This window comes from Podarcis erhardii (assembly GCF_964252035.2).
Source record: "Podarcis erhardii genome assembly, chromosome: 11".
Classification (NCBI taxonomy): domain Eukaryota; kingdom Metazoa; phylum Chordata; class Lepidosauria; order Squamata; family Lacertidae; genus Podarcis; species Podarcis erhardii.
The window spans coordinates 43,965,638-43,993,117 of record NC_138501.1 but is presented as its reverse complement, the minus strand read 5'-3'; the positions used below and the strand labels follow the sequence as shown (position 1 = coordinate 43,993,117).

Genomic DNA, 27,480 nt, shown 5'->3' with positions numbered 1-27,480 from the left:
ACCGTTTTGGTAATAAGCAGAACATACATGAAAAACCGAGTGGGATGGTTTGGGACTTGAACATGTTTTTCTTTGCTTCTCCTTTGTTTTTATTTTAAAGGTTTAATTCTTTAAAAGCTGCTTTGAGTGGGAGCTAGGGTGATACGCTTTTTGTAGCTGCTTTAGTCCTGATGGTGAGCAGTATCCGTCTCTTCCACCTAAAAGACATTTTCTCTCTCTTCCAAAACGGCTGTACAACTCTTGCATCCTGCTTATCATGAGCATAGATTGTGTGCAGTCGCCCCTTGCGCAGCCAACTCCAAAATCATTGAATTATGCCATATATTATTCCATTCTCTTTTTGAATTAAAAGGGCACCTCGGAGGGGGGGAGGGGGAGGAAGAAGAGAGATGGAAAGCCCATGTTGCTGGATAGAATGAAACAAAAGATTTTTTTTTAATGGAGGCAATAAATACAATTATAAAAGTTGATAATGAATTATTGGCAGGGTTCCACGGCTCAACAAAAACCAAACGTTATAGGTTGTAATTCTGTGTGCAGTTTCCTGGGAGTAAATCTCATTTAATTCAGTGGGGTTTCCTTCTGAGTAGACACGCTTCGGGTTGTGCCCTTTGCAAAGTATCATGTTAAATTCCAATAAGCAGATAATGTGAGATATTATTCGTGTGCCCAGTTCAAATACTTGGCAATTTTATGATAATTCATCTGTGCATTTAGATTATGCTTTAGTTCAGTTCTGATCGGTTTTTCTTTGCAAACGCATGTACGCATTGCTTTCTTTCTAGAAAAATAGGTACCCTCACCATGAAGTTGTTACAGTAAGTGCCACACTTTTAAACAAAAAACAGAACAAAACAGGTGCTGGCACTGTGTGCCCTTGAGTACCCCCCTTTTTAAAAAAAGTGCTGCTATATTCCAGTAAGGTAAAAAAAGGCAGAGGGCCCGTGGACAGTTAAGTCCAGTTAAAGGCAACTATGGGGTTGCAGCGCTCATCTTGCTTTCAGGCCGAGGGAGACGGCATTTTCTGTAGACAGCTTTCCGGATCATGTGGCCAGCAGGACTAAACTGCTCCTGGCGCGACAGAACACTGTAATGGAAACCAGAACGCACGGATATGCCGTTTACCTTCCCGCCACAGTGGAACCTATTTATCTACTTGCACTGGCGTGCTTTCGAACTGCTAGGTTGGCAGGAGCTGGGACCAAGCAACAGGAGCTCACCCCGTCGTGGGGATTCAAACCGCCGACATTCTGATCATCAAGCCCAAGAGGCTCAGTGGTTTAGACCACAGCGCCACCTGCGTCCCTTATTCCAGTATGTCACCATCAGCGTAGCACGGTGATATGTCTTTGTGTCTGACAGACAAAAGATCCTTATTCTACTTCTACACATTTGATAGCTGCCTTTCTCTGTCCACAAGGAAGGCAGCATGTTGGGGAGAAACATGGAAGCTTGCTGGCAAGCTGGATTTCTGGCAGGACTCTGCCTAGTGCAGCAGAGTAAGATTTGGGTACCTCCGTCTTCTTGTGCATAGCCCCAGTGTCCTCTTCTATCCCCCTGGTTCTTATTACTGCTGTTACTTGTGACGGTGTCATCCGTGGCCTTTCGTGCTGGCACCATATTTGTTTTCTGCAAATAGTCCAATTAAGCTCCTGCGTCGGCAGTATCTGTATGGTTCCAGTGGCTTGGAAATGACTGGGAAGGTTACTTGTCAGCCTCGGGGAAGGGGAAATCCTCCCTTGCGAACATTTGGTGATTTGCATCATGAACACTGGCTGATTCAGTTCCTTCTAGATTTTCATCCATAGTATTTCATAGGGCAGTCTTGTTTTCTGACTGGGATGGTAATTCATGGATTTTGACTCAGGAATTTGGACACTGTCTCTTAAGGCAGATATATATATATATTACTCCTGAAACCCAAAATCAGCATTCACAGCGTTGTCAGGGGGTGGGGAAATAAGTGTATATATATCAGCATTTTCCCCTGTTATCATTTGTTAGGGGTTTTGTGTTTTGTTTTCTTTCGTTTTTGCAAGAAGAGATATTTTTAAGCATGGATGTTAATCTGTTCATGCCATCTGAATTTCCTTGTACGCACAGTTCTTAAAGTTACTGCACCATTGTATTCTGCCTAATCATTGATGTGGTGAAATGTTGGGGTCCTGTGTGAACCTTAGAAAATGCTATTTTCATTATAGCTACAAGAGGGTCAAATTGGTCTGTATGTAATGTTGGTTCTTCAAATCGAAATGCATTTAGAAAGGACTCCCCTCCCCCGTGTGTGTGTGTATGCGCGCGCGCACACACACACACACTATAATTCCAGGTTTCCTTTCCCCCACCCAGCACCACACACACACACACACACACACACACACACACACAGACACATCTTTTTCGGTCAGAGCAACATCTTTTCTTAAAATGTGAAAATGATTGTTTTCTAGAATATAACACTGGATGTACTTGAAATCTTTGAGCACTCGATTTGTCCAGCAGGCAATAGAAATTCTGATATATTTTATATGTCTGATGGTGCTGCAGATAGAAAAAAATGGCTACTGTGTCTTTAATGGAAAGCAAAAGGTTATCTTTCTGTGGCCTTTGTGTATATGTGCTGATGTGGATGTAGGCAGCCAGACAGGCAATGTGTGCAAAGAGACTAGGGAACCGACTGTGGATCGATAGAAATAGTGTGAAGTGAATTAATGTGAGGCAGGCAGTCTGTCTGTCATAAGGATTGCAGGGAATGTGGGGCAGTACTGGTCAGTCACTGCAGAAATCTCTTTCCAATAAATTTGAAACCTTCTGTCTGGAAATAAACTATAGACAAACTTGCACCTCCCATACTGCTAAATTCTTATTTATTTAGATAGTATTTTCACAAAAACTGTGAATCCGCTAACGAAACAGAACCCAAAAAAGAAAAATATTTGCAGGATGCTTTATATGGAATGAGCTTTGCACCTTTGAAATGATCCTGTATATCCACATTAGCACTCCAAAAGAAAAAGCAATAAATTCTTTATAACAAGTATGATTCTGTCCCTATGTATCAATACCTGCTTCTTTCAAATTAAGGCTGCAATCCTGCGCACAGCTACATGTGCATGAGTCGTATTGACTTTAAGTACACATAACGGTTCTTGGGATTTCAGCCTGCAGCTGTGCATTATTATGAAGCCTTACAGCAGGGCGTATTTAGAGCTGTACTTTGAAATTTTCGCAGAGCTTTCAGTTGAATATTGGGTCGTGAATATTCAAAATGGAAAAGGTCACATCCGAAACGTTAGTCCAATACGATCTAATTTTTTGTAATTCAGAAAACTGGATGCAATTCAGATATGTAAGCTCTTAAAAGTGGTTGATACAAAGAAGGGGGGGTCCTGGTAAGGGGGTGGAGGAAATTTTCTGCGCCCTGCAATAGAGGTGGCCAGCCCTCTCTTTGGGATCTTAGAGTCAATGGTAAAGGAGTCAATGAACAGTATCCAGCTACCTTATTCCTTCACTGCAATGATTTGTGCATGCAAAGTGGAACTCTTGCCATACACCCCTTAAATGAGGGTTTTCTCCCAACCCTCTAGAGCAGATATGGGGAGGGCACAGGGTGATCATGGGAAGCGGCAGAGTGTTCTGTTGTGCAAGCAAAAATACTGATGTACAGTATTTTAGTTGGATGCCATCTGCTGTTCCTTGCTAGGTTTTGCGAAAGGCTTTGGCATTCTGCTGAGTTCCTGGATAGCCCCAGCCTCTGGAATCCCGATTGGTGCATGTAAATATCATTAGGTCCCTCTGCTTGGGCTTCTGAATTACGTGCCTTTAGTTCTGCATGCTCCCTGCCTGCATTGATCCTGCTATTTACTACGCTTTGCTGTTTCTTACTGTTCCTAATCCCTGCTATTTTTGTGGAGTTAGCTCCTTATTTTCTGAATTCCCCTTTGCTCCTCATCTCATGAACAAAACTCTCTGCTATTGGTTTGTGCTTGACTCGTGGATTCTCTTCTGAACCCACCATTCGGCTAGTTGCTTTGCCCAGATTTCTGATCCAGCATCTCTTAGCCCACGGTATATCGTGCTTCGTCTGATTCTGATTTAGTTTACACTTCCCATCTCCACTGAGTCTCTAATCCTGACAGCTGCCCGTCCTCCAGTCTCAGATGCATGTGATGTTGACAAAGGTTTTCTGCAGTTCTGGCCAGCACCTGAACCCCGCCACCCCTTGCTAGGTCTGCAAGCAAGATTCCTTTTCTTTTCTTTTTGCCACAGTTGCCACTTTTGCTACAACACATTTTCTTCTAAACAGGAAGCCGGAGGAGTTGGCTGAATTGAGCCAAAACACTTCTGAATGACGAACCCATTTAATCCTTGTGGGGACTAAGAGTCCAGTGATGGGAAGCTTATCTTACATAAAAGCTGACCTCCTAAAACATTTTTTTTAAGCATTATGCCTGATAGTTCATGAATGAGTCTTTGCACCATATCTTAGGTTGATTCCATGCCTACCTGCTCAACACTCTGACATGAAATGATAAATCATATGGGTAAAGCATTGGACTGTTCAATGGAGGCAGTTCATACTTAGATCACTGAGTGCCATTTGAGTAATGAGATGCTAAATGCTGCTCCTGTGGACTGGTGTCATGCCCTTGGCTTCCTTTAACCAAATTGCCCTTCTGCATCAAATACCATTGAAGCAGTGTCTAGTTCTGATATGTTACCTCTTAGTTAAGGGTTGCATTGTGTTCTTGCAGTAGTAGAGCCCTTCCAGCATCAGCTACAACCTGATACAGATGGAGCCTCCAGCACCGATGTTCTGCTTATTTATTTGACAATTTCTATGCAGCCACATCGCTGTGGTCCAAACCACTGAGCCTCTTGGGCTTACTGATCAGAAGGCCGGCGGTTCGAATCCCCGTGACAGAATCCCCATTGCTCGGTCCCAGCTCCTGCCAACCTGGAAGTTTGAAAGCATGTCAAAAGTGCAAGTAGATAAATAGGGAAACGGCGTTTCTGTGCGCTGCTCTGGTTTCGGTGTTCCATTGCGCCAGAAGCGGCTTAGTCATGCTGGCCACATAACCCGGAAAACTGTCTGTGGACAAACGCCGGCTCCCTTTTACACAGCCACATAGCTCCATAGAGCTCTTGTGGTGGTGTACATTACGTCAGAAAACATTGTAAAATGGCTACCATCAGAAGTAGCTCACTGAGTGTGTGGCCTTAGGCTAGTCTCTCACTCTCAGCCAAACCTACCTCACAGGGCTGTTGTGACGATAAAGTGGGGAAAAGGAAAACCATGTGCACCACCTTGAGCTACTTGGAGGAAAAGGCAGTATATAGATGTAATAAATAAAGAATGGCTGCTACCCCACCCCCCATGACATCTCTAAAATACCAATAATCTCACTATTGAGCAGCTGATCAATTTGTTCGAAAGAATAAGGTAACATTTTAAAATACCAGAATTATAATTTCTACCATTTTATTTCATAAAAGAGTATAAGAGTTGGCCTGATTAACTGTTCTGGGAAGAGAATTCCATTATGGCGGCATCACCACCACTAAGGCCCCGTTGCTGGTCTTGACTAGTATAGCAACAGTTAAAAGGAAGTTGGAGCTAGGCCTCATCTACTGATCTTAATCTGCAAATAGACTAAAGTTTCCTTCCAGCCTTCAGGAAACAGGTATGGCAACAAACGACTTAAAAGAATAGAAAATATAGGCAAACTATTAGTCTGGAGGACAAGAGGAACGGAGGAGGACTTCTCCCATCCTGTACTGAAGTAACCACTTTGCGTCACATCCACTGTATTTTAGACATCAATTATTTATTCCTTATTTCGTATATAAAATAAACTTATTTGTTGGATTTGCTCTTTATTGGTTATCTAGAAAGCACCGGAGAATAGGAAGGTCAGGCTTGGTAATGCATGCTCTTGTTCATTGACTTTATTTCAAAAAAGAAGCCATATTTCACAGTCTGTCTCCATCTGATTTATTTCTGTTTTTCACATTCTCTGTTCTTTTCTCCTTTTTTCCCCCCTCTGGGTTGCTGCGGCTGTCTTCTTTTTTTATTATTTATGATTCTCCCCCCCCCCTCCATGGAGATTCGGATGAAATCTCACAGATGATTTGTTTTGTGAATAATAAATATTACTCCCAGCTTTTGAATGTTAAATATAAGCTCGGCTGAGCAGTGGTTTCAATGGAAGCTATGAATGCTTTCTAAAGAGTACTATTGCACTTGCCACCAGCACTTCCTTGTTAGTTTAGAAGAGGGGTGGGTAGTCTTTTTGTACTTGAGGGCCACAATCCCTTGTGAACATCCTCCTGGAGGCCACATGCTGGGAGTGGAGGGGCCAGAGTAACCACTGTGAATTTTACATTTTGTACAGCAGTCTAGCCCTCACCATAGCCCTCTCCACCCTTCCTCCAGGCAAGTGCAAGACAGCATCATACCTTTCACTCCAGGCAGTCGCTCAAGGGGGGTGAAAAATAGGACTGGTGAGGGATGTGGCCAGGGAAGAGTCACAAGGGCCAGATAGAGAGACCTGGGTTGATGCATTTGGCCCCCAAGCCCATGGCTCAGCTCATAATTAAAAGGTAAAGGGACCCCTGACCATTAGGTCCAGTCGTGGCCGACTCTGGGGTTTCGGCGCTCATCTCGCTTTACTGGCCGAAGGAGCCGGCGTACCGCTTCCGGGTCATGTGGCTAGCATGACTAAGCCGCTTCTGGCGAACCAGAGCAGCACACAGAAACACTGTTTACCTTCCCGCAGGAGCGGTACCTATTTATCTACTTGCACTTTGACGTGCTTTCGAACTGCTAGGTTGGCAGGACCTGGGACTGAGCAACGGGAGCTCACCCCGTCGCAGGGATTCGAACCACTGACCTTCTGATTGGCAAGTCCTAGGCTCTGTGGTTTAACCCACAGCGCCACCCGCGTCCCCCTCCAGCTCATAATTGCTTTGCAATAAATAAAGGCTTATTTAATGACATAGTCTCGCTGATAAGTTCCTTTTGTGGAACGAGGCTGTGCAATTTAATGTGGCCAACTACAGATTTTCTACTTCTGTGTTGTGAAAGAATGGTAGGAATTGAACATAGGAACCTCTGTGTTGCTTGTTACATTATATTCACTTTGAGAATTGTGTGTGTGGATTTCAAATGTGTGAACGGCTTCATACAGTCTTTACATTGGTCTGGATTTTTAAATGACTCCGTGCAAAATAAAAGGGGGCATTCCAAAAGTTCTAATTGGGACATGCATTACTTCCACCTCCTCTGCTTAATTCTGGAGTGAGCTCTTGGAGCTTCCTAGCACCTATAACAGGGCTGCAAGAATAGATAAGAGTGATGGAGAGTCCTTTTCTTCTGGAATAACCCCTTTCGGGACCAGTACAAGACTTTGGGGAAATGACTGGGCACATGCTATGCCTGCAAAAAAAGCCTCTGGCATCTATAGATAGTTGGGAAATCCTGGAGAATCAGTGCCAGCTAGATAGCACTGAACAAGGTAGACCAATGGTGGTGGTTGTTGTTGTTTAGTCATTTAGTCGTTTCCGACTCTTCATGACCGCATGGACCAGAGCACGCCAGGCAACTCCTGTCTTCCACTGCCTCCCACAGTTTGGTCAAACTCAAGTTAGTAGCTTTGAGAACACTGTCCAACTATCTCGTCCTCTGTTGTCCTCTTCTCCTTGTGCCCTTAATCTTTCCCAGCATCAGGGTCTTTTCCAGGGAGTCTTCTCTTCTCATGAGGTGGCCAAAGTATTGGAGCCTCAGCTTCAGGATCTGTCCTTCCAGTGAGCACTCAGGGCTGATTTCCTTCAGAATGGATAGGTTTGATCTTTTTGCAGTCCATGGGATTCTCAAGAGTCTCCTCCAGCATCATAATTCAAAAGCATCAATTCTTCAGCGACCAACCTTCTTTATGGTCCTACTATAAGACCAGCTTCCCGTTGTTTCTTTTTTGACTCGACTTCTGGTGACAGGTTTGAGCTTTCTGTTACATGGTGTTGCAGCACATCTCATTTTTATTTATGTTGATATAGCAGCAAAACCTGCCACTGAATCATAACATTGTACAGTCTCTCTTTTAAAGGAAACATTTTCGAAAGGGAACAAACCCCATACCTGCCACTAAATTGCTGCTAGCCTCTCTGGGCTCCTAAGCAAGGTATGCTGTAAAGTAAAAAAATAATTAAGGAAGACTTGGGATCATCATTCAGTCTTCATAACAGCAGGGTAATATAAGCAAAACATGGGAGGTCTCTGCCTCAATGAACTTAGTTTCTTTTAAAGCTTTTCACGTTGCTGGCCATTACTGCATCTGGTACAGTGGTACCTCTAGTTATGAACTTAATTTGTTCCGGAGATCCGTTCTTAACCTGCAACTGGTGTGCTTTCACTAATGGGGCTTCTGGCTGCTGCTGCGCCACTGGCACACGATTTCCGTTCTCATCCTGCAGCAAAATTCACAACTCGAGGTAACTCTTCCAGGTTAGCGGAGTTTGTAACCTGAAGCATTTGTAACCTGGGGTGTTTGTAACTTGAGGTACCACTGTAATCTTGTAGTTTCATTATGTGCTTCATGAAGAACTATTTTCTTTACACTGGCCTGAATCTACCAACATTCACCCTCAATGGACAGTCCCAGGTTCAGGAATTATGAGAGAGGGAGAAGAAGTTCTCTCTATCCAATGCCTCCACACCGTGTGTAACTTTTATACAAACCTTATAAACTTAAAAGTCCCAAACAGTTGTGACTTTTCCTCATAGGAGACTTGCTCCAGCCCCTTGCTCATTTTCGTTGCTCCTTTCTGACCTTTTCCAGCTCTACAATGCACTATGTGAGGTTGTTTCCTTTGAGTATGTACCCTGATCAGATCTTCACGAGGTCCAAACTCAGAACATCTTGGGAAGGGTCAGCTCCCAAGAACTGGCCTTTTATCACAACACTTATCTTCAGGGAATCTCATGAACCCGGTTCAGGGTTGGCAAGTCTTCTGGGAGAAGGAAAGCCTGACAATCTGATTCCTATAAGATCTGAGATCTGTATTTTCCCCTCCACTTAAACGTGATGTAAATATAATGTAAAGATCAACATATTTTCTTTTGTTCTGTGAATTGAATGGTGGTGTTTTGACATTTCAGCTGGAGTGACCACGGAAGCAATTCAGACCGCTACTCCTGCTCCTGAACAAATGGTATCTGAAACTAAAATTCCAGAAGAGGAGCATGACCTTGTTGATGAGGACATCTCAGCAGGTAAACATTTGTATGTTTAATAATTCTGAGCCAGATCTCTTCATGTTTTGTGCTGCAAGTTGCTTGAAGTTTTGACTATGCTTTAGTGAAATTGTATCCCAAATCTCATTTTGAAGACATTTCAGGAATAAAACATGGGATATATTTTGCTTAGAAACCATATTACTTCAAATAGTCAGTCATTTTATTGCATGCTTAGCCCTCACCAATGAACTTCAGAGGTGGCATGCATATATAATCTTGAAAATTAATAATAAAAAAATGGAGCTAAGCTCTCTTGGCAAGGGCTTAATTCTTCCAGTTTGGCTTGTATTTAGTTTGCATTCATTATGTAATTCAGAAGGTGATGGACGATGGATAGTCTTCTATTTCCATGTGTCTTGTGCTGACCATGGTCTCAAGTAGTTGCATATGGCTTTTAGGCAGTTGTAAAGATTTAAAACAGGGGTAGCTGTCCTGTGGCCCTCCAGATGTTGTTGGAGTCCAGTTGCCATCAGTCCCATCTAGCAAGGCTCATAAGTCAGAGTTGAAGGGGGTTGGGAGTCCAGCAACATCTAGCTTGCCAAAGATAACCCCTGATTTAAGAATATCTTCATGGATCTAATGTTGGAAATGTATATTCCTCTAAGTGGTAGGGTTCAAAGATAATCCTTCCTTGGAGCTGCTTACTGCAAAATGAATTAATTAGCACATTGCCATCTACATATGCAATGGCTGACAAAGCAGAAGAAACCAGAAAGAGAAGCCCCTGCCCTGAGCCGCTTACAATCTAAATATTAACAAAGGGTAGGAAGAGTCTAATGTGAATGAACTTTGGCATGAAATTACTCTACAGCAACAGCTACATAGAAAAATATGTTAAATAAACCATACTTCTTTCTTGAATTGATTTATTCTTGTTAACAGAGATGATGTAAACTATGACGGAAGAGTTCTTTGTACCCAAACAATTTAAATAACTAAAAGACTTTCTTAGCATACTGGCAAAGCAGCTAACAAGTTGCAAACTTCCAGATTGTGCACTCTTACTCTTGGATTCTACGACTTGATTGAGCTCTATATAGATTTCTCCGCAAGTTTAAAAGAAAACTGTATTTATTTCTATCGACTGGAAGCCTATATAAATTACATTATGAAAAAATCTGGTAGGCATACAAAGAGTGAAAACGCATCAAGAGCTGTAAATTTTATTTTGGTGGCAATAGAAGGGAGCTGAGATTTAGGTAGTAGCTTGAACATTTATGCTACGAAACAGCATGGGGCAATAAATCAATTTGGGCTTTGGAAGATCTCTTGCATTTTGCAAACTCTGAGTAATGTTTCCTGCTCATTAGACTCACAGTTGTACATTTGTTTGTTTGTTTGTTGCAGTTTTTGCTTTCATTTTATGCTTTGGTGGGTGGAATTGTTTTTAATATTTTATCTTTTGCTATTGTGAGCCATGTTGTATTAAGCTAGGTTGTCAGCGTCCATCTGACTCGAGAGACATTGGATTGCAGTTCCGGGGTTGAAGTCACTGATGTGTTAGAGGTACAAGAGTGACCTCCCTAGAGTGCAAACCTGGACAGCGTACAGTGGTACCTTGGTTCTCAAACTTAATCCATTCCGGAAGCCTGTTCCAAAACCAAAGCGTTCCAAAACAAGGCGTTCTTTCCCATAGAAAGTAATGCAAAATGGATTAATCTGTTCCAGACTTTTAAAAACAACCCCTAAAACAGCAGTTGAACATGAATTTTACTATCTAATGAGAGCATTGATCCGTAAAATGAAAGCAATAAACCATGTACTGCAGTCACATAGTCAATCAACCAGTAGCTGAGCTGGGTTCCACACAGTCACAAAAACAAAACAAAAAAGCTGCAAAAACAAAAACGCAAAAGAAATAGCAAAAACAGAGAGACCTCAGCGTAACACTCGAAACGGAAGCATGGCACTCAAATTGCAAGTGTAACACTCAAAACGGAGGATGTTCGGCTTCCGAAGAAAGTTTGCAAACCGGAACACTTACTTCCAGGTTTGCAGTGTTTGGGCTCCAAGTTGTTTGCGTACCAAGGGGTTTGAGAACCAAGGTACCACTGTATATGGCAGTCCTGGGATGCCCAGACAACAAGAGATCGCTCATGGCCTCATTGATGTGGTCCAAGGGAAAGCAGAGCGCTATGTTTGGCACAGCTTGGCTACAGGAGTTGCCAGAAGGAGATGTACAAGGCATCATCAAACCATTGTAGGGACTCTGCTCCACTGTTCAGAACTATCAGCTGCTCTTTCATACTGTTTTAAAGGTGTTGTATCACTGGAGTTGTTGTGTGGGTTTTAACATGCTGGGAACTGTCTAGAGAACATAGTTGGATAGACAGTATGATAGAATCATAGAGTTGGCAGAGACAACGAGGGTCATCTAGTCCAACTCCCTGCAGTACAGGAATCTTTTGCCCAACATGGAGATTAAGAGCCTCATGCTCTACCAACTGAGCCATCAGTTCATTTAATCTATATAAATCAGTGGAACTGACAATTGTGGGCACATTATTTTAGGCTATATGTAGGAGGAGCCTAACTATAATAAAAGGAAAGAAAATGATGGAAAGGCTCCTTCAGTATTTTCAAGCAATGCATGTTTTGTTAATTTAAATCCTAAATCAGCTCGCATTTCCTGGAATATGTTAAAGAGGCTTTGGCACTAGGGGTTTTAGACATAAACAACATTTATTTAAATTTATTTGCTTAACATGAAGGTGATTGCTCGGCCTAGAAATTCTGTAACTCAGTGACTGCCTTGATAGCTGAAGCGTTCTGTTTTTCTTCAAAAAGTAAAGATTGCCTTTGACGGACACAGATGAAGCTGGAAATAGTCAAATCAATTTACAACTATAAAAATGATATGAAAAGAATAGCCCTTAGTTGCAGAATGACAACTGGGAAACTCAAATAAGGAAATATTAAGTTGTTACTGTGACAACTTAAATCTCACCCTGACATCTTAAAATATGATACAGCTTCTTTCTGTATCTGTATTTTAAATGCTAATACCTATTGATTTGCTTCATAATATATGTGTGTGTGTGTGAGTGTGTGTGCACGCACACATGCCATTGTCCCCAGGAATTGCTTTCAGCAACTCACCTAAACTTTTTATTTATCATTTTTAAAAGAGAACAACAACAACAACAACACCCAAGGTTTCGTACCAATCCTTTGGGAGATTAATATTTTCTTTTTCTTTTCTTTTTGGCAATTGGGGGCATTTAAAAATGCTGAAGCCTCTTTCAGATACAGGTTTCCACATTACTCCCAATTCAAATATTCCTTGGAGGACAGTGAAAAAGAAGAAGAATTGTTGCATTATTTCTGCTTAAAATGAATTACACAGTTTGCTTATTCTCAGCTTCTGATTCGGATATTAGTTAAGCTAAAAACAAAAGGGAATTGTTTTGCATTGAATGAATTCAACTGGGAAGTTACACATTTGGGGAAATGCAAAATAATATGCGGATTATTCCAGCCCAAGAATAGTTGGCTTAAAAAAAAAAGATCTTTCAAGACACTTTGAGGAAAACATAGCCATGCATCCTTTTATTTTTAAGGAAGAAACAAATACATATTTTGATGCACTCCTGGTCTCTTCTTTAAAATGTGTTTTAATGCTTGAAAATTTAAATAGGAAAGTGCTGCACACCCTTTATATTTCTAATGGTAAATATTAACCCTGCTAAGTGGATAGAGCTGCATGGGTTAATACTGCAGTCAGTGTCTGTGACGATAGTCTTCGCCTCCTCATGGTCAGCACAGCTGACCACATAATAGGAGTAAAGGTCAAATGTCACTGACATTGTCAAAAGCAGAGAATATGATACTATATCACGACTTCTTGTTGACAGATAGAACTACATACCTCCAAGTACAAAGCAATATGGTCATACTAGGAACAAAACAGCAGAATATTCCAGAGCCTTAACGCAGAGCACAATGCACTCTTCCCTCCCTGACCCATGACTTTCACGTTTCGCATTCGTGCAGAATGGCAAAAGGAGCATGTAATTGTGCGTCTCCCTCCTCTGTGCTACACCAGTCATTTCCTGGGTGGCATCTGTTCTCCCTGTTTGTCCAAGCACCTAATCTATTGCTTTCCTTCCTGTTGGGTTAAATGTGGTTTTGTCACTGGCTATGCAATCAACCCAATCTAAATATTTTCACTGTTAAATTCTAAGGAGAAGTAGAATGGCATGCATTGCCTTTTACATGTACAGTGGTACCTCAGGTTACAGATGCTTCAAGATACAGACTCCAATAACCCAGAAATAGTACCTCGGGTTAAGAACTTTGCTTCAGGATGAGAACAGAAATTGTGCGACGGAGGAGTGGCAGCAGTGGGAGGCCCCGTTAGCTAAAGTGGTACCTCAGGTGAAGAACAGTTTCGGGTTAAGAATGGACCTCCAGAACGAATTAAGTTCTTAACCCAAGGTACTACTGTACTCCATTACGTATGGCAGTATACTAATGGTTACATCCATGGAAAAATACTCCCAATTTTCCATAAAATCCCCCCAAATGATACATGTTCACCTGAAATCTCAGCAAGAATGCTCCAGCATCTCCTTTTTTGATGCTGTGTAATAGATAGGTGGCAGAAACACAATTTTTTAAAATATTGAGACACCTTATTTTTTGTGAATAAGATGGCATAATTCCTTCCATTGATTTACCCAAGCTTCATCAGTTTCCTACATGCAAACAGAAGAAAGAGCAGTAGACTTATTCTGGATGTGCGGTGAAATAAATTTTGCCACTTACTGAAGTTCAGCTGATTTAGAATAATTCTCGTCAGTGATATGAAATAGACTTCAAAGCAGTCTTCAAAGAGTTTGTGGGTTCTGTCAGTGAGCAGAAATTTAATTTGGAGATCTGGTTTATGGCGCTCTGTATTCTGACCTGTTAGCACCAAGCAGAACACATGGAGGGATAGTGAGAAATACATGAACACGTCTTGAAATAGTTCCTCATTGTAGTCGATTTTTCCATGTTAAGTCATTCACCTCAATAAGCAAGAAACACGTTGCTTCGCTCCTTTCACTCCAGTACCTCTTATTACAAATATATTTCGTAGATATGGAAAAGTGCATTGTCACTATAAATTCAGGAATGTAAATGCCATACAAATGAATCCTTTTTTTAAAAATGCATCTAGTGCTGAAAAGTATCCTTTTCCAGTGTTCAGGGATATAGTTTGAAGGAGGATTTAGTGTGAGACTGAGTATTGATTTGGGTTTGTTGCTGGTTTCTGAGGTTCCCTGCTAATAAAGCATCTGTATATTCCTTCTGACTGGCAGAGTTGAGGTAATTTTGCACCTTATTGAAAGGTGAACTGAGTCTAGAATGCAAAAATAGAAACCACTATGAAAATACATGCCATTGCTACATGCTTGGCTTAAAAACCAGTTTATTCTTCCTATGTCTGCTGCAGGGATATTTTCTAGAACTTTTATACATCCAACAGTGTACAGGGACAAGCAGTGTACAGAAGCTTAATGTGCGTTAAAATCAAAACATTTCACTTCTGGTTCTCATCTGCATAGCACTTGTAGAAGTTGCAAATAACCCAGGAGATTCCCTCTCAAAAAGTTAAATTCCACCGAGGTCAGTGACACCTACTCAGAAATAAATGAACATGGGGTTGTGATTTTGTGATGTAAGACCCATCAGACTTGGGGTCCTCATTTCTTAGAATTTTAGCCTTGGAGGGTCATCTAGTCAAACCCCCTGAAATGCAGGAATCTCAATTTAGGCTGCTAAAGAAACTTAGAAGAGTAGTTTTTAAGGGTGTTTGTGACAGCAAGATTTTCCTATCATAATTATGGTTTTAGGATCACGACTCCAGACCTGCAGATTCTGAATAGTGTGCAGCAGAACTATTTGCTGTGTTTACCCATTTATGGAGCCCTATTACGGTTGCACAGTAATTCTGACCTAGTTGAAGACGTGTTTGGTTTAGTATTAAACAGACACTCTCTAAAATTACTGTCCCTGTTAATATTGTGAATGAAACAGAATAACTTCCATTTTATACTCATGGCTGAAACCTGCAATAAATAACAAAAGGCCCCCAAGCCTATCTTATTCCCTGTTCCTTCAGTGGCATAACCCACTCTGCTACCAGTTAATATTGGTGAGGTGGCATTAGGGACTCTTTTTCAGCAACTCTCTTTTTTCAGTAACTCTCCAATCTTTTTCACAGTCAGCATGCTGCAACCTTCCAACTGAACCAAATGTTCTCCTTCATTATCTTCTTGACTTTCTCTGAGGGTTCATTAAATTCTACTGCCCTCAGCTGCTATTGCTGCCTCTGACTATTTTCTTTACAATTAAATTATTATTTTGTTCAGCATGGGCCAGAAAGCTCTTGCTTTGCCTTTCACAAATCTGCATCGTGCTGTTTTGTAAAGTGCTTTTCATAATGTGAGCCTTTGTTTTAAGAGCCCAGGTTTATTTTCACTTCAGTAGAACCTTTGCATGTTTTTAAGTAAGAGATGTCATTGAAAGCCTATACAGTTGGCACCAGTGCCTATTATGACAACCCTGCAAGCAAAGACAGATTTCTTACTTCTCTTCCCTTCACTTGTGAAAACATTTATTTAAACACAATCCTTTCTTCAGTGCTTTGTTTTTGGGATCATGTTGTTGTTGTTGTTTAGTCATTTAGTCGTGTCCGGCTCTTCGTGACCCCATGGACCAGAGCACGCCAGGCACTTCTGTCTCCCACTGCCTCCCGCAGTTTGGTCAAACTCATGCTGGTAGCTTCGAGAACATTGTCCAACCATCTCGTCCTCTGTCGTCCCCTTCTCCTTGTGCCCTCCATCTTTCCCAACATCAGGGTCTTTTCCAGGGAGTCTTCTCTTCTCATGAGGTGGCCAAAGTATTGGAGCCTCAGCTTCAGGATCTGTCCTTCCAGTGAGCACTCGGGGCTGATTTTCTTAAGAATGGAGAGGTTTGATCTTCTTGCAGTCCATGGGACTCTCAAGAGTCTCCTCCAGCACCATAATTCAAAAGCATCAATTCTTCAGCGATCAGCCTTCTCTATGGTCCAGCTTTGTCATTGCTTTTCTCCCAAGAAGCAGGCGTCTTTTAATTGCGTGGCTGTTTAGGATCATAGGTAGTTCTATAACAAGTCAGCCTACTTATGCATCTAGCTCAGTATTGTCTGATCTGACTAGTACTGTTAAGCTCAGTAACAAAAATGGAGACCCTACATCTGGGGATGGGGAAACAATGGCAACTTTTTCCTTATTCTCTTCTTAGATCAATTTCCATACACAATCGGTGGCATAATGCCTGCTTGAAACACAGTTCTGTTGGGAATCATGGGGCCAGTGATTCTTACTATACCTATGCAACCATCTCTCTGTTTGCTTGCTTGCTTGCCCGCCCTGTTGTGTAAAAACCACTGGATCTGCAGGCGAAACCTTCACATATACACCTTGCCGTATGGGTTCCTTGCATAAAGGTGTGTGGTAAGCAGACACCATGCATCTTTTTATGCGTATGGATTGATTCTCTGGCCTAAACAGAGGCACTACAGAGCCTGGGGGAAAAAGAGGGAGGGATTAGCTCATCCCTACAAAGGAAACATAGGGGACGCGGGTGGCGCTGTGGGTTAAACCGCAGAGCCTAGGACGGCGGTTCAAATCCCCACGACGGGGTGAGTTCCCGTTGCTCGGTTCCTGCTCCTGTCAACCTAGAAGTTCGAAAGCACGTGCAAGTAGATAAATAGGTACCGCTCCGGCGTGAAGGTAAATGGCATTTCCGTGCGCTGCTCTGGTTCACCAGAAGTGGCGTAGTCATGCTGGCCACATGACCCGGAAGCTGTCTGTGGACAAACGCCGGCTCCCTCAGCCAATAAAGCGAGATGAGCGCCGCAACCCCAGAGTCGGCCATGACTGGACCTAATGGTCAGGGGTCCCTTTACCTTTACCTTTACAAAGGAAACATAGGGATGCCTACAAAGGTAGGCATTGAAAATGGTAAGTTTTGTGACGTTTGTCTTGAGTAATACGTTGCATGGGGGTATGCACCATGTTGACTTGGGGATTTGCATTTTCAGCAATCTGCCCTACATATATAATTTGTAGCACTGCCCCCAAAGGGTTGGATGGGTTGAATAGTATCTGCATATTGCGCCAGTGCCTGTTAGTGGGTTAAACAAATCCTTCAGCTTCCCAAAGCCCTTCTCATTCTGGAAAAGGGGAGCCAAGTTCCAAGCCCTACAACAAGGCAGTAAATTTATGTGCACACATTAACATCCAGTTACACATCCTTGAAAATCTCCCGCACTGTAAAGCATTGCCATTTTTAAAATTCTGCTTAGAAGGCTCTTCCCATAATTTCTGTGGCTTTTCATAAGATGTTATCTGTCTCTTGAAACTTAAACTAGTCTACGTAAATCACTCTGCTCCATTCATGTAAAATGGGCCCAAGTTGGCTGCTTTATGGTCCTCGAGGGTCAGAGTTCACTGCTGCTGTCAGAAACCACCGGCTTTTTCTTTCATCAGCATTACCGTTGCATCTGACAGCTTGCATTGCTGAATAAAGGGAGTTGCAAAGATGGAAAGCCGAGTGATATTGTCTTTAATAATTTATACACATTTCACCATTCCTTAAAGGAGCATGGCTGGCTAAATCTCACTTTTTAAAAATCATGGTTTATTCAGAAAACTTGTAAGTGATCCATGACTTTGGAACTGTGTGTGTGCATTTAGTTTTGTTCAACTAAAAGAAGTGCAAGAAGACAGAGAATTCCTCTTTTCAAAGATGACAAAGTTACTTAGAAAGCTTAAAAAAATTGTATTAAATAACGCAAAGCTGGACGTGTAAACAAAGTTAATTTCACATACCTATTAGTATGCCTACCACAGTTTGTGCTAACCCACAACATGGACCATAAACATCTGTTAAAGTTAACATAAATTCAGCTTTATTTTTATTTTTTCCAAGGAAAATACAAAGTGTGAAGTCCTCCTGGTTTCCTAAAATAATTCTGAAAATAATTTACCCAGATTTAGTTTACAGTGGGGCTACAGATGTTGTCGTGGTGGTCTTTAAATTGTCACCACAGAATGTCTTTTCAGATGGTCCTTGCACTCTGGTCAGTGACTGAAATAAATCGATTCAATTGTGGTGTCCTTGCCTGCGTGTGCCTGCAGCTTTTCTCTTAACCACTTGGGGGTCTCATTTTCTTAAGTCAAGCACTGTAATGAAGTTGGTTAGGACTGGAGTATGTCTGGATTTTCCTGGGTGTTACTGGGATTTCAAAGGTGGAATTGACATCTGGGGAAAAATTTCTGAAAGCTGGTGCTTTGTCCTGGATCTTAGGCAAGTCAATCAAAAAATTGTGGTTTTGGGGGGTTTGTAAACAAACAAACATTCGGGGTGTCCTGGTTTTTACTTTTTGAAATATGGCAGCCCTAAAGTTGGTTATTAAAACTAAAGCACCTGCCTCTGACATGTGTACAGGAAGGGGAAGGCATTACTGTGGTACAAGGCAGACCTTTGTGGAGAAATAACCTTCAGAATGAACTTTCAGGTTTGGCCTCTGGTGTGCTGGATGATACTACCTCGCAGATGGAAATAAATTACATTAGACTGTGGCACACTATTATATATATTCTATATATTACATGGATTGCCCTTATAATTGATCACAAGTCCATATGAAAAAAGTTGTAATTCACAAGAGTAATGACAGCAATGTCTCATATTTCAGGGGTTTTACATCACACCTGTGAATTATGACTACCCATGTGCAAACTCTGATAAAAATGGGGGGAAAGGGATTTTTAAAAATCAGACTGCTGGCCAGCTCTGTCTTTTTTAAATAAAAAATAAAAAAAAATAGGCAAAGTGCACTAGCTTTTTCTGAATGCATATACAGGCACCTAGGAATAATTCTTTGCTGTTAAATATAGAGGTGTATCCTGAAGGCCAACTGTACAGTGCTGTTATATGAACCAGACAGCTGTCTTTAAGAAGGTGTTGGTAGCTGTAGTTGGCAACTAAATGGCAAAAAACAAAACAATGGCAATATTATTTCTTGTCTCTATATTTATGCAACAAGGGGCCCTGTCACTTAGTCTTGTTCCTTGTATGTGAGCAAAGCTTGATCCAGGAATGAGGGATTCTACAGGAAAGTTCTGCCCTGCCGTCTCCTTAATTTTTTTGTTATAAGCATTTTTGATCTATTTTCTTCAGCGTACAAAGCATCCAATTCTATGTCCAACAGGTTGGTACTTCAAGGAGTTTAAATTAAGACATAAGGAAATCGAAAAAGGGGAGGGAAATGGTGGCAGGGATAAACAAGTGCAGAATGTAGTACACAGTTATACAATTTTATTTTTTTATCTTTAGCATTCTAGAGAACACTGCCCTCGGTGATTTTGTGGCGCTAGCCATCTCTTCCTTATCTCACTTTGGTGTCAAAGAGCTTCAAGTTGCAATTTGAACTTGAATCTGTGCACGCCCACCCCCCCAAAAAAACTTACTAAAAAGCAAAACAAACTCAAAGGGGGGGGGGTCAGAGTAAGCATCCACAGAGGGTTTCTTGTCCCTGGTCATCTGCCCCAATATTGGGTGCTGAAAAGGGGTCTTTTTGTGAGATCATTGTGATAACATATTCCACAATCCTAGAACTAGCATAGCATAACATTGGCTGAACACCCAACTCGCCACGTAAACTAGCTTGCCCATTTTGTTTGTGTCTGCGTGCATTCTGATTCAGTATGTGGTAATCAGAACAGCACAAGAGTCTGTGGTGCTTTATTTGCCACAGTTTTGATGTTCAGTATGTGCCAGGGCAGTCATGCTGATATAACTGTGAAACATTGCCAGTAGGTCTGGCTTTCTGGTTGCTTGGAGGAAATTGCTACCCATCCCAAAAAAATGGCGGACTGCATAATGCTACATTGCGTGCATGCAAATGTATAGTTCCTTTTCTTTGTATGGAACAATGCTATGGCAGCTCAAACTCCACCATTGGCTATGTTGAAATAACCAATGTGGCATGCTCATTCAAATGAGTGAGCCCATGTGCCATTTTATATTAGCACTATCTGAGAAGTGCATGCTGCTGATCAGATCTAGTGGTACTGGGCCCCCAGAAATCTGCTAGACTTTTCCTCGTGGCCTCTATTTGTCATCGTTGTTGCAGTTGTAGCTTTATGGCTTTGTTTAAGTTGTACTTTGTCTTGATTGCCTTTCAGTCATAAAGATGATTTAATAATATGTATAAAAAAATGAAATGACTGTTTCCTGGCCCTTGAAACCCATTTATTCCCAATCCCCTTAAGTATAATCCCTCACATTCTCTTTTAAATCAATTTATATCTCTGACACACACACACAAAATATTGGATATAAACTCTCTTGTATTTTATTCTAGCTATAGAACTTGAGTCACTTTGGTACAAAGTAGGGATGCATGAATCTGTCTATTTCTTGTCTGTGTCAGTTTTGACATACTTCATTCATACATCTATTCCATCCTGATTCAGCAGTAATCTGAATTTGTAATTTTAAAAATCATATGAAAAGACATACTTAGCTTGTACTTAATACATGCCTTATCATAAAATATATATTTTAATATGCATTTTATCATACTATATGTACTTAAATACATATCATCTCTGTGTATGCATTCCGTGTATTATTATTATTTTTCACAAACAACTGTCACAAAATTCAAAGAAGCATACAATCCCAAGAATAATTACATTCCAGTTTGTGTAGTCCATTGGATAAGTTTGTTTATAAATGCAGACCTATAGAGATTATTTTCCAACCTTAGTGCAAAGGTGGTAGAGTTGATATTGGAAGCTCTGGTATCAAAAATCCTCGCTGAAGATATAAAAACAGTTTTTAAAGCTGTTTGCCATGCCAAGACCATTTTAGGCTGATTTCCAAATGTGCTGAGCACACATTGCTGTATCTCTTCTATATAAAATTTTCAAAGCACAGGACTTCTTGGCAGTGTTGATAGGAACATTGCTTGCACTTTGTACATCTTGTTTCTTGAGTTGGCATTAATACCAAAAGCAGAATCTGAGACGTGCTTTTTGATGGAGCTGATGGGGATTGTTTTAGTCGGCTAGGTTACAGTGCTGCATTGATTTCAGGGGAGGTGTTTAACTCTTTAAAATGTTGATTTGATGTTTTAATGTGGGCTTGCTATGTCTCTTAATTGGATTAATTCAGAACCTGAATAAGAACAGACTCGAAGCAATTAGGACCAGGAGCAAGAGTCTTGTTGTTGAAGAAGGCATCTAACAAGTTATATTTTCTCCATTTCTTCATGTTTCTGTTCAAGGCTATGATGTCTGACCCACAGTACAAATAATTTAGAATGGTAAATACACAGTATATATTTTCCGGGTGTGCTTGTTGAAGCAAGTAGACTAGATAAACGGTGCATAAAATAAATTTACACCCCCAAGCTCCTTTAGTCCCCTTGGGTGCAGCCAGAAATCCTTCTTCACCAGAAGCAAAGACCATGGTTCAAGAAGCCCAGCCTTTCCTGACGACACCACCCTCACAGCCAGTGGTTTATTTCCAGTAACTTCCTCTCTCTTCCTAGGCCATGAACTTCAACAGGAAGCAATGATGGAAAAACCACCTATATCCCCAAAGCCCTTCAGCTTCCTGCCCAGAATCTCATAGTCCTCTGGATAAGCTGGGCCTGGCAGTATCATTTATACCCATCTGAATCAGAAGGAAGGGGTTGTGGTCAGTGGGCTTTATAAGAATTGGCACATCATGAATCCTTGCACTTGGAAGAAAGCACACACAGCATGGCTCCAGACAGTCCTGCTTTTGGGTGTCATGTTCCACCATGGATTCATCTCCTGCAGTGGGTGATCCTCCTCCTTCCTAGGGGCACCCCCTTCCCTGCATCTGGGACAGCCCATTTTGCTCTAGCAAGAAATTCCTCATCTTGGCTGATACCTTGAAGTGTGGATAGATGACCTTCTATTTGCTGCACCTTTTCTTCCAGCAATACAACCAGCTCGAACTGGCTGAAGATGTAGGTTTGGACATTCTCAGCTGCTCAGCCTCCCCGCCTAACAGCTGATGCGTGGGGTAGAGCAGTCACACCGCTTTCCCAAGCACCCTCCAACCAGCCCCAGAGCTTCAGTTCCAGTTGTGGATATTTTGGGTACAGTACTTTTGATCTGGATTGGAGAAAGAGCGGCAGAGGGGACGTTAAGAGGGGGCTTACGCAATTTTCCACTTATGCACGCAGGGTGCCAAAAAACTAACTTCTGCATAAGTAGGGAGCTGCCTGTATAACATGATGCTTCAGGAAACTGGGCAGAAGAAACAACAACTGAGAGATCGCAAGTACAGAGAAACTCCTGATCAATCTACCCAAACATGAATTAGAGCTCATTTTAAAAGCTAGTCACTGATGGTGATGGCAAGAAATCATTCTTACTTCACTACCACTATTGCATCCACTCAATGCTGTCCCAGAGAGTTTTCCTAGGTGGTGATTTAGTCCAGACACGGCTACAATGGACTGTGACATGTTTGTGAAGTGCTTTGTAGATAAAATCGCTCACATTTGTTCTTGGACTCCCCTTTAGTGGTGGTGGCAATATATATGGAGTTTTTGCCTGCTCTTATCCACTCCAATGATTTCAATTGCTTTAGCCTGAGGATGTGGATAAGGTGGTTACTTCTGTGGCCAACCATATATACTCTAGGGTTGCTTACAGTTTAGCCTGCAGTTGTCACCTTTGTTCACTCACCGTTCTCATTGGAATCCAGCCAGACAAAGTGGCTGTAGCAAAATGGTTGCATTCCAACGTTTTCCATGCTGTCTGCCCCCCCCCCGCCCCATTCTTCTATGAATTGAGTTGTGCAGTGAATTGACATGGCTTGGGGAAAAGGGCTTTGTGGACCAAATTGCTGAGCCTATGAGTGAGAGATTCCCCACCCCGATCCAGAAGTTTTTCAGTCTGGTTATGGGACAGAAGCTGAATTGACTATCCTTCTGGCTGACCTTTGCAGAGGTGAGACATGCAATGTGTGGTGCTGTTGAATCTCTTTGACCTCTTGGTGTTGTATTCAGTACCACTTACCATGGGATTCTCCATCACTCCCTGGCAAGACTGGGAACTGCCTTGGGAAGTCTCTTTTCCTAGAACAGCGGTTCTCAACCTGTGGGTCCCCAGATGTTGTTGGACTACAACTCCCATCACCCCTGAGCTCTGGCCTTGCTAGCTAGGGGTGATGGGAGTTGTAGTTCAACAACATCTGGGAACCCACAGGTTGAGAAAGGCTGTCCTAGAAGATAGGTTTGGCCTTCTACCTGCCAAACTTTAGCCAACTAACAAAAAGCTTTTTCTTTCTGTGATGTTCACTGGGTAAATATTTGCATTAAGCTTAATATATCTTATTTCTGCTTCGGAACCCCTGTGAGGGCTGAGTGTTGCAGAATAAAAGTCTTAGGTACCCGAAAATCTACAAAGGCTCCATCACAAGCCCTTTGTCTGCTTCTCATCTGGATGGGTGGTTTGGTTGTTGCTTTCTGAGATGGGAGACTTGCAGGTTCCAGCTACCCATCCTTTTTCCCATGTAAAAGTGTTTTTATTCTTAGGACTCCCAAAAGATAGACTTTGCCTTGTTGAGCCCCAGTTGCATCTTCCTGGGGTGAGGTTCAAAGAGGTTCAAATCCTCACTTCCTGTTTCCCATTCTGATGTGTTTTCCCACTACCAAATTGGGGTGCATGGCTTGCATTTTCTTGCAAAATGCTTGTCTGCACCCACAAACACTGATACAAACATGTTGCCTGCAGTTTTTACAGACATTATCTCTGTGGGTTCATGGGTCCTTTCTGCAGTAGAACTTGCTGTCTCCTTGAGAACCTGTGACGATAAAGATTTTACATGGGAACCTTCCAACCACTGAACGGGGTTTTTAAAGGCAGAGGCCCTGTTAGCTTCTCCTGGCAGATAACGCTTGTGCACCGTGTGTAGGAGGGCACGTGCTCTTATTTCCTGTGATGTCATCCTGGCTTCCCAGTTCTGTGTTGCTTGGTTGCCTTCCAAGTAATGTGAGGGTATTTTTAGGGAAGCGTCTTGGCTGAGATTCGTGCATTGTAGGGGGTTGGACTAAATGACCCTTGGGGTCCCTTCCAACTCTGCAGTTCTTTGATTTTATGTGTAGTGACAGTGCTGACAGGGTAGCTGTGGGGGTAGCTGTCAGCATCGCTACATCAGTTCTTGTTCCTCATGATATCATTTTGCATTCTGCTTGCTGATGGGAGTCGCAGCTAGGATCATGACTACCTTTTTCTGACATGGCTGTGTTGGAAGCTGCCTGCTTAACAGAATCATGGGATCTGCCTGTAAATAATAGCTGGCATGCTGGAGTTCCTCTGTTCTTTACGCACCTTCAGTAGTCTAACTGAATTTGCATCATAATATTTAAAATAATTTGCGCTCAGTGAATAAAAACCACCTCTTTAACATATTTCACAGAAATGTCTTGACTCGTAAGAATCTGCATAATTCAGCTGGAAAAGCAGTAAAATATTACAGGGAAGTAAGATGCAATATTCTGTTGAGGGTCTTTAAAAATTTTTTTTACTGCCAGTTACCTTTTTAATGTTTGGAGATCATTGGGTACCCAAACACATCATTCACAATGTAGTAACTGATTTGTGCAAAACCTCATCTTCTTGTGTAAATACCCATTTTATTGGTGCTTGCAGTGAAGAAGATTTTGATTCCAAGTCCAAGGGAAAGGGCATGTCTCTCCCCCCCCCCTTTTTGTATAGCACCTAGCATTTTTAGACATTGCATAAAAATTGTATAGTTAGTGATTTGCGCCCAGACCTAACAGTTTGCCCTGCCCTCCCTCCCTCTGTTGAAGTTGGGTTTTGTTTAAGTGAAAAATGGCAGGTGCAACCATGCATTACTTCCCTCTCATAAGACCACTACCTAAAAATTGGTGAGGAATAGAAGTTTGCAACAAATGAAACCATCTGTCATCCCCAGCAAACAAGCCCAACAGCCCCACTGTTCAGGACAATAATGGTGCCAAAGGAGTCAGCCTCTGGACAAAGTTCCTGCTGGGTTTCATTTAAGTAGGTTAGACCAAACCTGAGAACCTTCCACAGATCCTGTCAACATAGATTTTGGTATGTGCTCTTGCAGAAGCCTGTCCTAGACAGATCAAAGAGGCTTTTAATTTGTATTTAATCACTCCTTGAAAAACCATCCACCATATCCTGCCCTGGCTATTATGTCAAATACTTGATGTAGTTAGTTTTTTTCTTACCCGTAGCAAATGTTGCCTCTTTTCAGATGCTAAATAAGAAAACCAACACTGTTTTCAACACGTTGTGTTATCTCCTTTCCATTTCAATACAGTATAGGCTAGAATGCAAAGCTAAGGTACTGAAATTTACTTCTATAATGAAGGTTAGTTCTGTATAGAACGTAAAGTTAATGATGAAAGCTTATTTCTATTCAGCTTAATCAGCAAAGTTTACAACATGCTACCAAAGGGAATGTTTCTGCAGCCAAATGATTGGGGGTGTTCACATAAATACAACTATTTTTTTTTATGGAAAGCAGGAGTTCCTGGTTATTACACAAAATTCTGTTACTTACTTTTTAATAATTGGACTAATAGGCCATCAAAATAGGCCATTTGAAACTAATAACAGTATGAATGTGAAACAAGAATTCAGTTATATGATAAGCAGGATGAACATCTTGAAGAGCTTTGGACATCTGTCCCTTTGAGAAGTCATAGAAAAGCAGTTCTTCAGCTCCTTACGAGGCTCACACTTCTCTGTGAGTGAAAAGCCTTAGAGGGTATTAATTTAGGGTATTATAGAAAACGTAAAACCATTTTAATAAACACGAATACTGTTTCAGGGAATCAGATTCTTCCTGGCTTTAGGGCAATACAGGCAGTTTTTCCACACAGAGCACTGAGCCAAGGTGGTGCAGAATTGAGACAATCCATTTGAGGGTACCGTATTATGAAAAAGTACCAAAGCCTGCCCCTGATGTAGGGGTTAACATCTTGGTAACGTGGCAGCAAGAATCTTAATAGCACAAAACTGGAAGACTGGAGAAATACCATCTAAAGAACAATGGCAAGAAAAACTGATGAACTATGCAGAATTGACCAAATTAACGGACAAATTGCGTGAAAAAGACAATAGTGACTTTGGAAAAGAATGGAACCCTTTACAACATACTAGCAGAAACAACAACAACAAAAAAAGCATGGACATGTTGGCAGGATTTAAATAAACATTTACAACTTTATGTACGGCGTTTCAGATATTTCAGACCCAAGCCATATCGGGCTATAAACACAAATGTGAGCAGCTTGAACTTGACCCACAAACTATCTGGCAATGAATGCAGCAATTTTTAAATGATGGTTATGCAAGTTCTAAATGAAACCCCAGTCAGTAATTGGCTGCCACATTTCGGAACAGTTTACAAGTCACATTCAGGGGGTCTTTATTTTCAACTTCTTATAAAGTTGAACTATCAGGGTACGGCAAGTTGGTTTCATTCTGGGGGAAAGGAGTAATATCTGTAATCTCCCCACTTCCCTCTCCCACAAGAAAAGGAAGTTTTATTGTAGATTGAATTTAGTTTGGTTTGGTTATATGACTCTGACAAAGCTTATTTTTAGTGTTGACAGTCTGTTGTGGAAAATGGTTTTCTAATGCTGCTTAAAAAATTATTTGCCTTTCTCAGTGACAAACTGTGTTTTCAGAATTATTTTTGAAATCCATGTTTGGGATGAGTGAAAGTTTGGGCTGAGGTGTTTCCCCCAACTTGTTTCCATTGCAGATATAATCCTGGGGGTCGTGCTTCTGTGGACCATAGCGATGGCTACTTCTGGTTATTGTCTGTTTTCGTCCGTTCTGTTTTCGCGTCCAGAGTTTCACATTAAACACTGCAAATATTCATATGATGTTGCTTGAGCTCTGGTTTCCAAACCTTCCTCCCCACAGACTACTTGAAAATTGCTGATGGTTTTGTCAAATCACTTCATGATTTTTCTGATTCCTTTGTTTCCGCAAAAAAACAAAACACAACACAACCCCACATGAATGCTGGTATGAGCAACAACAGGAAGTATATAGGAGTGGCTACATTCTTATTTTGGCATATTGCTGACCATT

At 41.6% G+C, this 27,480-nt stretch overlaps 1 protein-coding gene across 4 annotated transcripts in view; it reads left to right on the top strand.

The window, feature by feature from the left end:
• The window catches only part of WDR7 (WD repeat domain 7), a 211,299-nt gene that overhangs the window by 63,087 nt on the left and 120,732 nt on the right, over positions 1–27,480 (top strand). For all 4 annotated transcript variants that reach the window (XM_081881350.1, XM_081881351.1, XM_081881349.1 and 1 more), the window contains one exon: positions 9,158–9,271. In XM_081881350.1, the coding sequence (XP_081737476.1) occupies positions 9,158–9,271 (114 nt within the window). The remainder of the gene's footprint in view (positions 1–9,157; positions 9,272–27,480) is intronic.